At 40.2% G+C, this 17,559-nt stretch overlaps 2 protein-coding genes across 2 annotated transcripts; both read left to right on the plus strand.

Moving 5' to 3' along the window:
• Nucleotides 1-5,619: 5,619 nt before the first annotated feature.
• On the plus strand, nucleotides 5,620-6,377 carry LOC126782442 (putative E3 ubiquitin-protein ligase SINA-like 6). Its single transcript, XM_050507691.1, is given in 2 exon segments — nucleotides 5,620-5,907; nucleotides 5,910-6,377. Coding segments are annotated over 2 exon segments (756 nt in total).
• A 1,332-nt stretch (nucleotides 6,378-7,709) lies between these two features.
• On the plus strand, nucleotides 7,710-10,263 carry LOC126785288 (endo-1,4-beta-xylanase 5-like). Its single transcript, XM_050510924.1, has 7 exons — nucleotides 7,710-7,766; nucleotides 7,943-7,990; nucleotides 8,135-8,357; nucleotides 8,460-8,626; nucleotides 8,722-8,820; nucleotides 9,039-9,827; nucleotides 9,916-10,263. Exons 1-7 carry the CDS (start codon nucleotides 7,710-7,712, stop codon nucleotides 10,261-10,263), a joined length of 1,731 nt encoding a protein of 576 aa, XP_050366881.1.
• Nucleotides 10,264-17,559: the final 7,296 nt, after the last annotated feature.

Consider the following 17,559-nt stretch of genomic DNA (forward strand, 5'->3'; position numbering starts at 1 on the left):
ACGATGGAATGTCGTTTCCAATTTTGGAAACGGGTATAAATAGAACATTTTAGGGATTAGGGTTTCTAGAAATGGAAACCCTTCATCCACCTCCCCCTCTCTCTCTCTCACCCCTCGCGACTTTATCTTCTCCCCCAAACTCACCTCTCCCTCAGATCGCCTCTGGCGATCTCCTCAGACGGAACGACGTGGTCCTCACCGCCACGCCACACGACCTCGCAAGGACCTCCGCGTCGGACCCCGAGCCCATGACGCCCCGCCTCGTCGTCGTGAAGCAGCGAGCCACAACCGAGCCTCCTACAATTCTCGCCACGGCATGCTCTGCACCCGGCAACGCAGACCTCGACGTTCATCCCCTCCGCCGCTCCTCACTTCCAGAGCCACCAACGGCGCGATCGGAGCTCGATTCGCATCGCCCAAATCACAGATCGCACGATCTCGACTCCGCCGAACATCTTGAGTTCTCTGGCCATTTTAGGGCAACGTACGGGTAAGGAATGCATTTAATTTGATGTTGTAATGTGTGTGGATGATTTTGGGATCGATTTGATGAAGTTTGGGAGAGAATCGGAGGCGGAGGAGATTCGGGGATACCGCCGCCTTAGGCGGCGCGTGTGGACGCGTGGAGGTGGCTAGGCACGGTGTGACGCCGTGGGAAAGAAGAGGGGAGGAAGGAGAAGGGTTTTGGGGCGGCGGTGGCGCGCTATGCACCAGCCTTAGGCTCGGCGCGTGTGCCCCACTTGCTACCACAGTGAGTGGCACGTGAGCGACATGTGCGGCCTGCCGGAGGTGGCGCGTGTACCCCACGCGCCGCCACGTGCGGCGACGCGTGAACAGTGAATTCAAATAGTAAATTGTAAATTTATTTTACGACGGTGAATGTAAAAATGTAATTTACGTAGTGTAAAAGTAAATTTTGTTTACGTATGGTAAATGTAAATATAAATTACTTTCAATAAATGTAAAAAGTAATTTCAGAAGGGTAAATAAGTAATTAATATTTACTGAGACAGTATTTACATTTGAAATAGTAGTCGTACGTACAGAAATACGTAAACAGTATGTACTCGTACATGAATACGTAATGGATATGTATTTGTACAGTAATACGTGAATAGTAAATACATGAATAGTACATAGTGAATAGTACTCAGTGAACAATAAATTCGTAAAACTAGAAATTGCTGAACAGTAACAGATTATTACTGTTTCGGCATTTAAAGGTTTACGAAACGTTTCTAAATTCTTTTCTTATCTTTTCAAGGTGATCAACAAATCAAGGAAATAAATTATCTTTGGAAATTGTGGAATTACGCTCGAGTTGATAAGGTGAGTAAAATCTCACATATTTACGAATCTACCATTGCGGAGATTCAATATTTTGTAAGAGTTTTTAAGATTGAATTACGACATATATACGATATAGTGGATTATATATATATATATATATTGTATAAATGGTAAATAGGTACATATATATATATATAGTTTGCTATATAATATACTGTTATGATTTTATCGTGATGATGTCATTTTGATGACGAGATTATATATCGAGCATGTGATTTTGATTTGTACAATATGAGGTGTGATTATTGTACGTGATTTTAACATGGAGATTGTTAAAATGTTGATTTGTCTTCGGACTTGATTTTTGTACAATATGATGTGAGATTATTGTACGTGTTTGGCAAGTCGGAACCTAGTCTTTGGCCGGGCGAAAGTTACGATACAGTTAGAGCTCTAGTCTGTCTGCCAGAGTACTGCATGTGAGGTAACAGGTGGTTATCGGCACATGAGTACTCATATTTTTGAATGTTGAGTAGCAGGTGGTTGCCCAATATCGGCGGTGTACTACGTGAGGGGTAACAGATGTGTACTAGCGTTCATTAGTACCCGTATTATAAATGTATTTGGGTAACCAGAAGGGTTTCTGATTTCTCATGAGCACTTTCATTTCATATGTTTTTGGGACAACCAGATGGGCCGTCCATTGACTCATGAGTGCATTTATATTTGTTGATTTGTGGATTTTCGTATATAATGATATGCGAGTTATATTTTCATTTTACTCATACGAGCTATAAGCTTACCGGGTTTGTGTTTACAATCCCGGTGCACCAATTCGATGGTGTAGGGGATAATTCCGCAGGTGCTGATTAGTGGACATTGAGAGACGACTCCGGAGACTCGAAGTTTCTACTTGTGGTGAGGTTTCTAGTGCGGATTTGTGTGTGAGAACTTGTGACGACTTATTTGTGAGTTTTGTGAGAGATTGTGAGGATTATTAATTTGGTTTGTAATAATTAGTTTTCTGAGTTGTATTGTGAACTTAGTAATGATCCGCTGTGCATTTAAAACGATTTCGATTCGTTGAGATTTCTTTTGGTGTTTCTCGACTTTGAAATTTTGAATTTTCTACTCGAAATTTCGGGGTCGTTACAGTTGTTCTTAGTTTTGGGGTGAGAGAGCATGCATATTGACAATTTCATTATGCAGTGCTCATGTCCCTCCCTAGCAATGCATTTCCGAATGCTTGCCATGTTGTACACCGATTGTATGTTGTAAATATTTGGTGGAAGAGTGTAATTGAACATTATAATGGTTTCAATTCTAGTCATCTGAAATAAATTATTTAAGTTCTTTCTGGAAGTAGATTCTGGTGTGTGTTCATAGTAAAAATCTGCACTTGAATGACTTGGACAACAATTTGGACCTGCAATAGCAATCAAAATGTAGGAGCAGTCCGCTCCCGGATGTATGTAAAGGCTCCAAGGGATAAGATACTTTTGTATCCTTGCCATCCTTGTAAAGAGCATAACCAAAGACCTTCTGAGCATCAATCGACTCGTTTGCACATTCTGCAGCCACAAATATATATTGTTGATTAATCATTTTGAAGCAGAAACAAACAATGCTGAACTGCTTCAGCTATAATCACTCAAGCTTTAAATTGGGAATATAATCAAACGATTTGAACATCAACTTCAAAGATGTAGACACTCATTACTTACCCTCAAGACCCAACTCAATCAATCTGAGATAACCCCCAGGCTGCAAAAGCTCACCAACAATTCTGTCCGGCTCACTCCGCTGGGAGGAGTTTCCACAATGGGCGTTTAATTCAATGAATGCGTAAAAAAGCTGTCACTCTTTCAAAGTAATCCTCCTTTTCCGTCAAGTATATTTCATGATCTCTATTCTACTGATTCTTAATGTGATTACTGTGGTGAAATCTGTTTCAAGATTCAATATTTTACTGATGTCTTATGGAATTCATTTGCAGTGTCAAATCGGAGCAAGGATCAGTGACAACACTCATTGAGGAAAAGGGCATTGTCGAAGGGGTGATATACAAGAACAAGGCTGGGGAGGAGATGAGAACATATGCTCCACTGACAATTGTGTGCGATGGATGCGTTTCAAATCTGCGGAAAGAGACACTGGTAATGATGCATACTCTTTTTAGTATCGGAAGATCAAGCATTTGTTATGTATCACCCCCATTCAGAAATATTATTATTGCTCATTCATTAGACCAACAAAGTTTTGTTGTTATTGCTGCAGGTTGAAACTCCCTCTTGTTTTGTTGGTTTAGTATTAGAGAACTGTGACCTTCCGCATGCAAATCATGGACATGTGATTTTGGGAGACCTATTAGTTCCACTGAGGTTGTTGCTTGGTTGATATACCTGGAACAAAAGTGCCTTCAGTAGCTAATGGTGAAGTGGCCCACTATTTGAAGACTGTGGTGGCTCCTCAGGTATGCATCTATAGTTTGCTTGACGTTATTTGTTTACACATGATATACATCATATATAACATCCCGATCAGGGAAAACTCTCCAAGATCAGAGATGAAGAATTGATCAGTCAAGAATGTTTGAGATTTTGAGTAGCATGAGTACATGAGTTTCTCAGGTAGTGAGTATTGAAAGGGACTGTTTGACACGCGTGTTTTTTATTGGGGATTACTCCTACACACTAAAATGGGCTAACTCACACCTGTCACATTTTTTGGAAATACATTGCCCTAGACTCTTGTGATTCTCCCTCATTCACTCTTCAGCGGCAGGTCTCCACTTTACTTCCGAACTGCCTTGTTAAATCACAGGTCAAGGTAATTCAGTTTTTAAAGTTTCAAGCTTTAGGCTAATTTTTGTACCAAACGAGCTTACCCATCATGTTATTGTTGCATCGGGGGAAACCACTAAGTTAAAGTCTCGCCCTTTAGGCATTGGAATATTACTCACTCATTCCTTGTAGCTTGTTTATTGCAATTTTTTTACCTTTGTCTTTGATTGCTAGTAATTACTTGGGGGAGGAACAGCAACTTGATTACAAGTTTACAACTTTGATGTAGATTTCAAATTGGTCTTCTAGGGTTGTTGACATAGATTTGTAATCAATCACAATGATCTAATCTTTGAACTCACAACTTGATTGATACCCCAATAGAGAGAAACCACGGTTGGGTTTTTTCTGTCAGTGTTTAATTTTTTGCTCTTCTTATTAGTTATGGACTTTTGGACAATACAAGAAATGTATATGTAAAACAGATTAAGAACCCTTAGAATTGACGGTAGTTTGCTGTCAAGAAGCTTTTATCAATGGAGCTGATAACAGCAACTTTAAAAAGCAGTTTTAGGTTGAATTGAGTCATGCAATTGTTCACAATAAGTTTCATACGTCAAACAGGGTGGTGGCTAAGTTGTTCAAATTCATTAACTTGAATGAGGACAGAGAATCGGTAGGTCTAAGTTCAGTTGTTGTTGGTTTACCCTTTTCTTTTGTCTGCTTTAATGTGGGTTTCTCGTCCCAAATTAAATAATGCTTCTCACCTGCAAGGCTTCAGTGTATGATATAATCGAAATGTGGGTTCTTGCTTTTTTAGATTGCGTTTAAACACTAAAGTTGTTGTTGAATGTATAACTACTGATGATAAACCAGTACCGTGCTGGATAGTAGCAATAGATATACATACACCCAAACAATATATATACCAATTGCATTTGAATCTCTCAGGGATGCTAGGAGTTAGAGCGAGAGAGGGCGAGGAATGCTCAAATCATGAATTAGATGATGAGTTTATTGGATCTTCCAGAAGACATAAGCTACCTCGGACTTCTCGGTATTCTACATCCATCATCATAGGCGAACAAACTTCTGCAGAAATAGGAGAGGAAGAAGATGCACAGAGTGAAGAAGCAGAAGGAGATCAAGACTATCATCTGAGTGAAGAAGATCAAGAAGGCAATGATGATTTGAATATAGAAGACAATGATGACTTCAATGTAGATGACGAACTCAATAACGGACTACTTAGTATGGGAGACCAAAATCAAGAAGACAGTGATTACTTGGATATAGAAGAAAATGGTGGCTTGAATGTTAACGAAGACAATGATGACTTCTATGTAGACGATGAACTCAATAACGGACTACTTATTATGGGAAACCAAAATCAAGAAGACAATGTTGTGAATATAGAAGTGGAAGGAGAACCGACCATCATCAAAGTGAACATGAAGAAGGCCAACAAAGTGAAGAAGACGAAGAAGATCTAGATGTCGTTGATGACTTGAATGTAGACGAAGAACTCAATAACGGACTACATAATATGGGAGACCAAGATGGTCGTAGTTCGACCTCAGCTAGCAGGGAAGGCTCTAGTATTGTGATAACTTTAACTGACCCAGGACTGCTAGATTGCCCAATATGCTGTGCACCCTTGACCATCCCTGTCTTCCAGTGTGATCAGAATGGGCATATAGCTTGTTCCTTGTGCTGCATCAAAATCAATAACAAATGCCCCTTCTGTTCCTGCCCCATTGGCTCTAATCGTTGCCGTGCCATTGAGAAAGTTGTGGAATCAAGTTCAACACCATGCCGAAATATCAAGTATGGATCCAAACTTGCAATATTCCAGTTACTTACAACAAGAAGAATGAACATGAAAAGACATGTGTGTGTTCACCTTGCTCATGCCCTTATCTAGGCTGCATGTTTGTTTCCTCTGCCAAGGAGTTATACCAACACTTCAGTAATGATCACTTGTATTCGGCAAGACGCATCCTGTATGACAGATATGGCGGTCGTGCTTATTTCCCAATTATATTGAAAAAGAGTGACAGCGTTCTTGTTCTTCGGGAAATGAAGAGCGATACGTTATTCATCCTCCACAATCGTATTGAAGTTCTGGGAAATGTTGTGACAGTTAGCTGTATTCAACCTAGCTTCATGGATTATTTTAACTATCGTGTTTATGTTGCTAACGACGACGACAAAAGTGTTCTGAATTTTCAGTCTGTGACTAAAAGTACTCCAAGCCTGCAGGTTGATGGCCCTTCTCCAATCTGGTCTGGCATTTCAGACTGAATATTAATGATAATATCACAAGGAATAAGGATTGTTTGTCACACGCATGTTGGTTGGGGATACACTCCTATACTACAGTGGTCTATCTCACACCTGATCACTTTGTGAAATTATATTAACCAAGACTGATTCTCCCTCGTTTTTCATTCCCGGTCTCCACTAGTCCACTTCACTTCTAGTTCTGTCGTTCCGCTGCCGACCGGAGCTTGCTCGTTGTGAAATCACAGGTGCGGGCGTGTATTTTAGCTTTGAAAGTTTCAATCTTTGGGCTAATGCATGCTGTTTTAAACAAGCTTCCCTCTTTTGTTTTTGGTTCACATCATGTTATTGGTGCATTGGAGAGACCCAAATCAAGGTGTTGCCTTTTGGGCATTGGAAAATTTCTCATCGAATCCTCTGGGCTAAAAAGGTTGTTTGCTTATAATTCGTATTCTTAGCTTCTCTTTGATGGCAAGTTAATGACTCACTTCTTTTAGGGAAGGAACAACTTGGTTAGAAATGGGGGAAATCTCCCTTTGTTCCATCCCAATTTACACTAGGTGTCAGAAGAAAAGGAAATGGAAAACAAAACAGAGGTTATTTTAGAATACCTCATATTTGAGAATATATATATATATATATGTGTGCCAATCGAACCTTGCATCTAGTGGAGATTGAGAATGAATCAATACCACTAGGCTACAAAGAAGACGGCAGCATAGTTTCTCTAGGTAAATCTTTATTCTTAAAACTTGACCGAGCATATTAAGAAATGATGATATGTCGGTGGTGTGAAAACATTTGAAGCCTTCTCGGGCCCTCCATATTTCATCTTCAATGTTTTCATGGCTTTGTTTCTTCATCAAAGCTACAGTTTCTGATGCTTTCTTTTTCATGTAGTAATTCACCACATGGTTTTCTCCTCCAATTTAAGAGGGACTGACCCATCAGTTAACTCATGTAAGGTAAATATATTATGCCGGAGAAAATGGTAATTCATAAATTTTCTGTGCTGGTTCGGCTCTGAGATGATTTATTACAACTCATAAATTTTCATCTGATCTGACACTTACTACATAAGAATTATTCTAAAATTGATACGAATTTTAACTCTTGAAAGTGTCAATTAGAAAGTTTTCTGAATTAGAAGAAAAATAATTTCATTGCCCCCATACATTTTATCCATTTGATATAAGCTCAACTGTCTTAGTTTAGCCAAACCAAAATTAATGTACATTAGCTGTTGAAATCATCATCAATATCCTATCCAATGATATAAATAGATGGCTTTGCAATGTGGTCTCAAGTCTTAACTATCAGGAAAGGACCTACTGATAATACTGATAGATCAAGATGTTCAGAGAAGCTTGCACTCTCAGTTTATGGTTTTCCTGCATTTGTCTGTTTTACGCTCTCTCTCTCTCTCTCTCTCTCTCTCTCTCTCTCTCTATGTCTCTCTGCTTTATTCCTAAACCCATACACACCTAGCTAGTCACTTTCTATTAAACATTGTGTGCAGCAGAGTACAATGCATATTTTTTCTGTCATATTCTTGCTAATGAGAATTTTATCCAACTGCTGTTGCAGGGTATGGCACCTATGCTTCATTCTACAACTACTCGACAACAACTCAGGCAAGAATATGATGATCCTGCCCTTGCCAACATTACTTTTGCTTATATGGATTAATCTAACATCTTTACTGTAAAATGAAGCAAATAATACTTTCTGAGTTAAATGTTAACTGCTCCTTATAATTGTGTCTTTTTTTTGTACATTGCTTGGTAGAGCCCCTAGAATCTCTATATGGAGGAGGGATCATTGTGAATCCAGAATTTAATAATAACACTGAAGGATGGGAAGTGTTTGGACAAGGGAAGATCGAAAGGCGATTATCAAAGAAAGGAAACAGGTTTCTTGTGGCACACAGTAGGAGGAATCCTTTAGACAGTTTTGCACAAAAGGTTCAAGTTGAAGAAGGAAAAATCTATAGCTTTTCAGGTAAGTAATTTATGTTCCATTATTTATGTTTATGATTTACCTTTAATTTCTACATATTAGTGTTTTATCAGACTTTTAATTTCTCTATTCAATGAATTTCAGCTTTTGTTCAAGTCAGTGAAGGAACTGAGATTGTGGCTGTTGTATTCAAGTTTCCTAACCGCGAAGGCATACCTGGGGGTTATGTCATAGCTCAACATAGATGCTGGACCCTTTTAAAAGGTGGCATAGTAGCAAACTTCACATCCCCAGTTGATATTGTCTTTAAGGTAAAGCTAAATTGTAAATGCTAAATTCAAAATCCTTAATTCATTTACAGACTTATTAGTTATGTCTGTTCGATTTTTATGCTTGTTTTATGTAGAGCAAAAATAGAGCAGTGGATATATGGGTAGACAGTATCTCATTACAACCATTCACCAAGGATGAATGGAAATCTCACCAAGACAAGAGCATTGATGAGGTAAACCTGATCCAGGATTTCTAAAATTTAAGTTTCATAATGTATGCACACGATCCTAGTTACCAATTATCGTAATACCTTCTAAGGTTGCAGTTCCTTCTCATTTAATTCCAAAACTTCGTATAGACTCAAATAATGCTGTTGTTCTGCATCATACTCGCAGAAAAGTATATATCCGCCATTTCGTGAAATGTATTCAATTGATGTGAACCCTGCAGGTGCGTAAGAGTAAGGTGAGGATCCAGGTAACTCAGGGAAATAAAACTATGGCAAATGCCAAAGTATCCATCAAACAAACCAAGTCAAACTTCCCATTTGGCTGTGGCATGACCCATGTTATCCTCACAAGCCCTGGTTACCAGAACTGGTTTACATCTAGATTTCAATTTACGACTTTCTCCAACGACTTTAAGTGGTATAGCACTGAGGTAGTACAAGGCCGAGAAGACTATACTACCATAGACGCCATGTTGAAATTTGCCAAACAGAATGGCATTTCTGTTAGAGGTCACAATATCATCTGGGATGATCCAAACATGCAGCCACTCTGGCTTAAATCTCTTTCCTCGGAGGACATTGGAAATGCTGCACAAAGGAGAATCAATTCAGTGGTTGCTAGATACAAGGGACAACTAATTGCTTGGGATGCAGTCAATGAGAATCTCCATTTCAGATTTTTCGAGGATAAATTTGGCGAAAATGCTTCTGCGTCATTCTATTCCGCTGCTCGACAAATTGACCCTGACACTACTATGTTCATGAATGAGTACAACACCATCGAATTTAGTTCAGATGAGCAAGCAAGTCCAGTCAACTACAAGAACAAACTTCAACAGATCTTATCCTATCCCGGAAATGCTAACTTGAAAGAAGGAATAGGTCTTGAAAGTCACTTTGCCGCTGGTCAGCCAAACCTTGCTTACATGAGATCGGGGTTAGACTTACTAGGTGCAACAGGATTTCCAATATGGCTTACAGAAGTATCTGTTGGGAAATACGAAAATCAGGTACTGTGATTTCTATTAGCAAATCTTATTATTAATCACAAAAGAACTACACATTTGGTATGTGACACATTCTTATTTACTTGTGCAGCCTCAGTATTTGGAAGAGGTACTAAGGGAGGGTTTTTCTCATCCGGCAGTCCAAGGGATCATAATTTTTGCTGGACCCGAGATAAGTGGTTATAATGAGACAGTTCTTGCTGATAACAACTTCAAGAACACTCCATCAGGGGATGTTGTGGATAAGCTGCTCCACGAGTGGAAATCTGCAACTCAAGACACCACAACCGATGATCAAGGGTTCGTAGATGTTTCCTTGTTTCATGGGGAATATGAAGTTACTGCAAAGTACAATGTCGCCAATGCCTCAGCTACTCTAAGCTTCAAGGTTACCAAAACTAACCCACAGGCAGTTGTGCAAGTTCAGATGGATACCTGAAAAATCGGAATTCCCATGCATTAAATTTCAATATTTTAGAACAACATTTCTCTGCAGAGTTTCTATATGTAGGCAACTAAGCAGCAATATTGTTAATCTACTTCAGTAGTACTCCTTCAAGATTAAGATTTCTTCTGTTCGTGTCATGTGCTAGTTTTGTAGTCATAGTCGAAACAACATTCTTCGAATGCGATTCTGAAGTATACCATGACATAGAATCAACCACAATACCAGCAACTATTCACCTAGCCAGTTAGCTAACAAACATCATGGAGCAGAACTGCAGAACTCTAAATCTAAAACAAATAAAGCTAGGGGAAGAATTTTATATCATGACAATTTTGTGTTGATATTGTCTTAAGTTGAGCAAAATGAGAGTCAAGTTGGTCCGTAGATTTTAGGCCATCAAATTTTTCATTTACATACATATCAAATTATCAATGATATCATGGCAAGGGCTCAACTCTGAAAACAACTAAGGTATAGGGATTCCTCCTATTGCTTTTTGGTCAAGGTAGGATTTATTCTCCAAAGAAGTTGCCACCACGTACAGAACTACACGTCACATCTGCAGATCATTAGATCGAATGTTTTGTACATGAAAGTACATGTGATGTATTCCCTCGTGTACGTACTTGAATGAAGAGCCCCAAATAGACACAGAGCACAATTTCCATATGCACTTCAGCACTTTTTTAACCAATATCTTAATGATGTACGCGCTAGGCATCGGTTTAGAACCACACATGTTCGAGCTGGAAAAAAAAAGATCTTCATCAGAGAACAATCAGCAAGTCCCGGTATTGAACCCTAGACGGTTCTAACCTTCGTTCTCTGTTGTTGCCGGCGTGCCAGTACCTTTGAGTTAGGTACAACTCTTGCTTTGTTTGACGATGATTGCGCTCACGTACTGTCTTCGTCTCAAACGATTGCTCCGTAGTTGCTGATAAACCGCTGAAGTTCGAATGACCTATACACAACCGGAGTTGCTAGGTACCTTTCACTCCACCTCAAGTAGATGACCGATCCTAGTTTAGACCGCTTGGGGAAAAGAAGAGCTTATAATGCGTTGTTGATAGCAGATATTTCTCGTTGTAAGGAAATTGCTGACTAGTGTAGGCTTTTGTGTTTGCTAGAAGCTAGGTTAGTGACTCGATGGACTTGACTCTAGTTGCCGAGGTTAATCGGACTTGTTTGCTACATGCAGCGCGAGGCGTACATCTGGGTAGCTCCGCTCCGATGGGAGACTTGGTTGCCGACGCGAGTCGGACTTTTGCTCCGTGAGGAGACTTGGTTTGCCGAAGTGAATCAGACTTTTGCTCCGTGAGGAGACTTGACTATGCGGTTGCGCGATAGTTTGTTTGACGTTGTATGTGTTATTCTGCACATCCGACCCCTTTATATAGAGAACACAAATTGTTCTTTCTTGCGGATCAAGTCTTGAGAACCTCCTAGTTGATTTAGATTCACCTTCTTTAATCAACTCAGATTCTATACAGCGATAGTCCCCTAAATCTATTCCAATATGGCAGGTAATCTTACTTTATGATAAATTTTCCCCAAATAACCAGTCAACGAGCCTAAATAGTCTAGATAATACCGAAGTATTATTTTAGGCCTAAAAAACACAGATCGCTAAAAATAACCCATTAGTTTTTTCCAAAAATGTAAAGAAATTCTAAGCTCGTCTCGTTACCTTTAATTCGCTTTTCATTATTTGAATACTGTTACACTGGCTTGCTTTCTCTAAACACGGGTCTAATAATGCCGATACTCCCTCCTCTCCCACTTTAGCCACCGCGTGGAGATCGGGTATGAGATTTTACACAAAAGGCCTCGGCATTAGTGTGTGTGGTATCAATCTTTATAACCCAATGATGACTTCATCTTTTCCAATGTGGGATTCCAAATGGCTCAAATCTAAGCCAATCAATTTCCAACAATCTCCACCTTGGCGTGATTCGAGTAATCACCAATTGTCTCACGATCCGAATACCTCCACCTTGGCCACAAGCATCAATCTAAGTCCAAATCTTGTGACCCAAATTCAAATGGGAGCTCCACCAAATTCGATCGTATGAGACACCAAGTCTTAAACGTAACTTGGGCTCTGATACCAATTGTTGTGCGGAAGCGGCCAACAATCTCATACACACGGGTCCAATAATGCTAATAATCCCCCCACTTTAGCCACCCGGTGGAGATCGGGTATGGTAAAACAAAAGGTCTCAACATTAGTGTGTGGTATCAATCCTTATAACCCAATGATGACTCTTCATCTTTTCCAATATAAGATTCCAAATGACTCAAATCTAATCTAATCAATTTCCAACAGATATAACATATTCATACCTCTACTATATTGATTATATATACCACAGACTGGCTTCTCAAATCCACACCGTTGCTTTCAGTTATCGATCAGCTTCAATATATTAGAAACTTCACAACATAATATTGAGTAGAACTTGTACTACGACAAGAAGAGAGGTTGCAAAATTGATCAGTTCGATTACTGACATCAATATTAACCATGTAAACATCATTAAAAATCAAAGATATTTCTTCTCACGTACTCATTGTTGTTATTAATTAATTTAATTAGCTAGTTCATTCCGTATGGCAGAGTTTATTCTACGTACGTAGTTTCTGACTGTGTTGCTAACCTTTTCAAATAGTTAAGCGAATGGCTGAGGATCGGCGATGAAATTTATAGGAGATAGTCCGGTGGAAAATACTTGGTATATACACAAAATTAACGTTCTGTACTAGTACGCATTAATCAACTTGCGGAAAGCGAAAATTTAACATTGTTTATTTATGCAACGTACATAAAAATATTTCAAATATGAGATAGGGGCCGGGGCTATGGTGTTACTAAATGTACTAGATTCAGACAAATTAAAAGTATGCAAGATTTTTCCATGCATATTATGAACAATAACAGGGATAAATGGTTGCGCCAGTTCATGCCGGGAAGCTAAGCGAGTGGCGGAGCAAGACAACTTCAGCAAAAGGCCAAGGAGAGCTGCTGAAAGATCAAGCAGAAAGGAGGACAGTCGCGAGCGGCCGGAAATTGAGAGTTCATGTTCATGGAGCAACAGCTGGGTTCCTGATCCACGTACCGGTATATATTTTCCGAAAGGGCATGAATGGGTGATGGATGATGTCCCTACAGGAGCAGCCTCCTAACCAGACTTTCTGGCTGAGGAACGTGGATGGTGTTCTTGAGAAACCCGACCCGGATACTGCCCCTGATCTTTACTACTAAATGCATATGTGAAAGGAAAAGGTTTAATTTTTGTCGATCCAAAACTGCAGAATAATACGTACCATCTAGATAGCTAAGTACAATATGAGGGAGTTGCCGCTTTGAAGTCATATATCCTTTAATAAACTTTGTATTTTGCAGTGTAATATGCATTGGATTTGCATGTTTTTGTAATTTTTTGCATCAATATATATAGAATGGCAAACTATTAAATATTTTTTATGGTCCGGTTTAACATCATGAAGAATGTTAATTAAGACCATTATATTTAAATATATATAAGTATGCAGATTTTCTCAAATAAGGAGGCCCGCACTAATAGTTTTGGTGAGGATTTCCATTTTTGAACCTCTTTTTGGTCGAATTTTTTTATCTCCACCGTTTATTATCTAGATAATATTGTGTAGATCATCTCTGCAAATATTTCAGCCAATTTAGTGATCGTTAAGGTCCTCAAAATCCAACAACAAATGAACGGACTGAATTCTGTCAAACATGAACCGTTCATGTTTTTAACATAAAAACGCAATTTTGAGGGCCTTAACGATCACCAAATTGGCTGAAAGTTTTCAGAGATGATCTACACAATATTATCTAGATACTAGACGGTGGAAATGAAGAAATTCGATCGGTAATTGGTGCAAAAATAGAAATCCGCACCAAAACACTGGTACGGACCTCTGCAACCAAGAAGGACTGTGTAAGTATAATACTATAATTAAAGAGGACCCTTAAAGAGTTGTGTATCATAATCTCCCTCAAACTGCAGCAGTTCAGGTCATATAAGCCTCAAACCTCTATTGGGCTCCAAAACATAACTGATTATGAGCGATCTTGTTCATCAATAACGAGTGCGATCTTTTTCACGGGTATGACACTATGAGGCTCTCTACTAGAAATTTACTAAAGCAGTGTGGATTAAATTTCTCAACACAAATTCCTTTAACAAATTCCTTTTCCTTATAAATAACATATTTTGTTCACTTGAGGAATTCCTATATTGTTGTAAGAAAACAGATCCCCGGGTAGATCTAGGGTTTAGAGAGAGATCTCGGGTATGTTTAGGGTTTAGAGAGAGAGAGAGAGAGAGAATGGCAGCAAGTGAACAAGGAAGCATGAACGTCGTCGGTGATGAGAGCCTTCAATAGTTGGAGACAACACATATTGAAACTGTCGGCGTGAATCCGGCGCAAAACACGGGCCGTGATTCACGGAGAGAATCACGGAGTAAAGCAACCTAGATTAGGCTATATAATTGTTGAATCTGTGTATGAATGTACAAAGCAATAATCCGTTCAATTCAACTTGGTATCAGAGCCTTCGAGCTCTGTGTTTTCTGGGATTTTTTCCCGTTTTTTTTCCGGCCGGTTTCTGCCTTCGAGCCCACCCGCTGCCTCACCGTTTTTCCGGCTTTCTTCCCTGTGCCCTCCGACGCTCCGACCTGCCTCTTCCCGTCCGGCTCCCTCACGAGTCGCCCTGCTCCTCCGACACCGGGCAAACCCGACGATCTCCGGTGACCTTCGGTTCGCACTCGACCCGAAGCAGCCCCTCGCTCCTCGCCGCTCCTTGCCGGACGTCCTCAGTCACCGCTCCTCGCCGAAGCGTTTCCCAGATCGGTCTCTCTGCACAGACCCGGTTACAGCTCGCCCCGGCCCAGCCCAAAAACCGCCCCGGCCCAAACTACGACCCAGCACAGCCCAGCCTAGTCTACGTGTAACCCGACCCGGTTCACCGACCCAACCCAGTTCACCGACCCGACCCGACCCGACCCGGTCCGGCAAGAATCAGTCGTCTTTTTCCTTGTCTGTGCATCCTCACCGTCAGTGCAAGTGCACCATAGACAGATTCTTTTTTAATTGGTATGGCTTTCAATATTTCTCACTCTGTTAGTTCTGATACATGGATTATTGATTCTGGTGCATCTGATCATATGACTTATGACAAATCTTATTTTACCGTATTATCCCCTCCACCCGTACCCTATGTTACTAATGCTAATGGTGAGCCATTCCCCGTGGTAGGGACAGGATCTGCTTGTATTACTCCTACCATAGAGTTTCACAATGTACTCTATGTACCTGCTCTATCTCATCATTTGATATCTGTTCCCCAACTGAACGCTGATGCTCAGTGCTCTGTGACCTTTTTTCCTATGTATGTGATATTTCAGGATCTTCTCACCGGACGAGTAATTGGTCGGGGGTATTTGCGGGGCCGGTTGTTTCATCTGGATCTGACATACGCAGGGGAAAAACCAGGGGGGCAGTCTCGGACCGCGTTACTCTCCACTTCTGACAAGCTAAGTGAAATTTCGTTATGGCATCGTCGCTTAGGGCATCCATCTTTTAGTGTTATGAAAAAATCCATGCCCACGTTGTTTATTAGTGTGGACGAGTCTTGTTTATGTTGTGAGACATGTGTTTTGGGAAAGAGTCATCGATCAACTTATTCCCCTAGCATTTCAACTAAAAGTTTGCTTCCTTTTGAATTAATTCATTCTGATGTTTGGGGACACTCTAACAAATCTACTGTCTCAGGAATGCGTTATTTTGTGTCATTCATTGATGAGTGCACACGTCTTTCATGGATTATTCTTCTTAAAAATAAAGATGAGGTTTTTCCAGCTTTTCGTACCTTCCATGCCTCTGTCAAAACCCAATATAATGCCACCATTCGAGTTCTTCATTCTGATAATGGGGGAGAATATGTGAATCATGTCTTTCAGGAGTTCTTTAACACACACGGAATTGTTCATCAAACAACGTGTCCTTACACACCTGAGCAAAATGGGGTTTCCGAAAGAAAAAATCGTCATTTACTTGATATGGCTCGATGTATTCTTTTTAGTGCCCACATGCTTAAATACCTTTGGGGTGATGCTGTCATTACTTCCGCCCACCTCATTAATCGTCTTCCATCTCGTGTTCTTCAAGGGAAAGTTCCCTATGAGGTGCTTGCATCTCATGTCTCATTACCCTCTTTTCATAATCTTCCGGCCCGTGGTTTTGGTTGTGTCGCTTTTGTTCATCTTCCACAACATCAGCGTTCTAAGTTGGATGCCCGGGCAGTTAAATGTGTGTTTGTTGGGTACGGAGGCCATCAGAAGGGGTACCGGTGCTATCATCCTCCTACTCGGAAGTACTATGTCACTATGGATGTTACCTATTTTGAGAAGATGAGTTATTTTTCCTCTTCTGATACTGCTCTTCAGGGGGAGAATTCCTATTTTGAAGAGCTGTATCATGGAGAGGGGAGACAAGTGAGCCAGTCGATATGATAACATGTTCCGTTGAGATTACCAAGGTATCAGCGACACAGGCACCACCAGAAGTCGTCACTCAAGAGATTCAGGCACCAGAAGCTGACAACACAACTGCCCCTCATGTCTCCCGTACAACTGTTTATACCCGTGACCAATGTTCTCCTGGTACAGAAGATCACTCCTCTGACGTTAGTCATTCTATTAGGGATCATAGTAGACAATATGTCTTGCCAAATAGATCTACTCGGGGTCAACCAACAAAAAAATATGAACCTACCCTTCAGAGTAAAGCCAAGTATCATGTTGCAAATTTTATATCTACCAAAAGATTATCCAAGTCATATGAGTCATTTGTGAATCAAATATCTATTATATCAGTACCTAACAAAGTGCAGGATGCATTGGGAGATCCAAAATGGAGGAAAGCAATGGAGGAAGAGATGGAAGTATTACAAAAGAACAATACTTGGGAGCTTGTACCTCCACCATATGGCAAGAAGACTGTAGGATGTCGTTGGGTGTTTACAGTGAAGCATAACCCTGATGGATCAGTAAGCCGGTATAAAGCACGCCTAATAGCAAAAGGATTCACCCAGACATATGACATAGACTATGATGAGACATTTGCACCTGTTGCAAATATAAACACTATCTGGGTATTGCTCTCTATCGCTGCTAACTTGAACTGGCCACTTAGGCAGTTTGATGTTAAGAATGCATTCCTTCATGGAGAACTAACAGAGGAAGTATACATGGATCTTCC

Source organism: Argentina anserina, chromosome 2 (assembly GCF_933775445.1).
Source record: "Argentina anserina chromosome 2, drPotAnse1.1, whole genome shotgun sequence".
NCBI lineage: Eukaryota > Viridiplantae > Streptophyta > Magnoliopsida > Rosales > Rosaceae > Argentina > Argentina anserina.

What these genes read in the sequence shown, in the direction of transcription:
- LOC126785288 (XM_050510924.1), top strand. Translation starts at nt 7,710, where the DNA reads ATGTTCAGAGAAGCTTGCACTCTCAGTTTATGGTTTTCCTGCATTTGT. An exon ending in AAAAATCTATAGCTTTTCAG is followed by an intron (nt 8,358 to 8,459) that starts GTAAGTAATTTA and finishes AATGAATTTCAG; the next exon opens with CTTTTGTTCAAGTCAGTGAA. An exon ending in CAGTTGATATTGTCTTTAAG is followed by an intron (nt 8,627 to 8,721) that starts GTAAAGCTAAAT and finishes TGTTTTATGTAG; the next exon opens with AGCAAAAATAGAGCAGTGGA.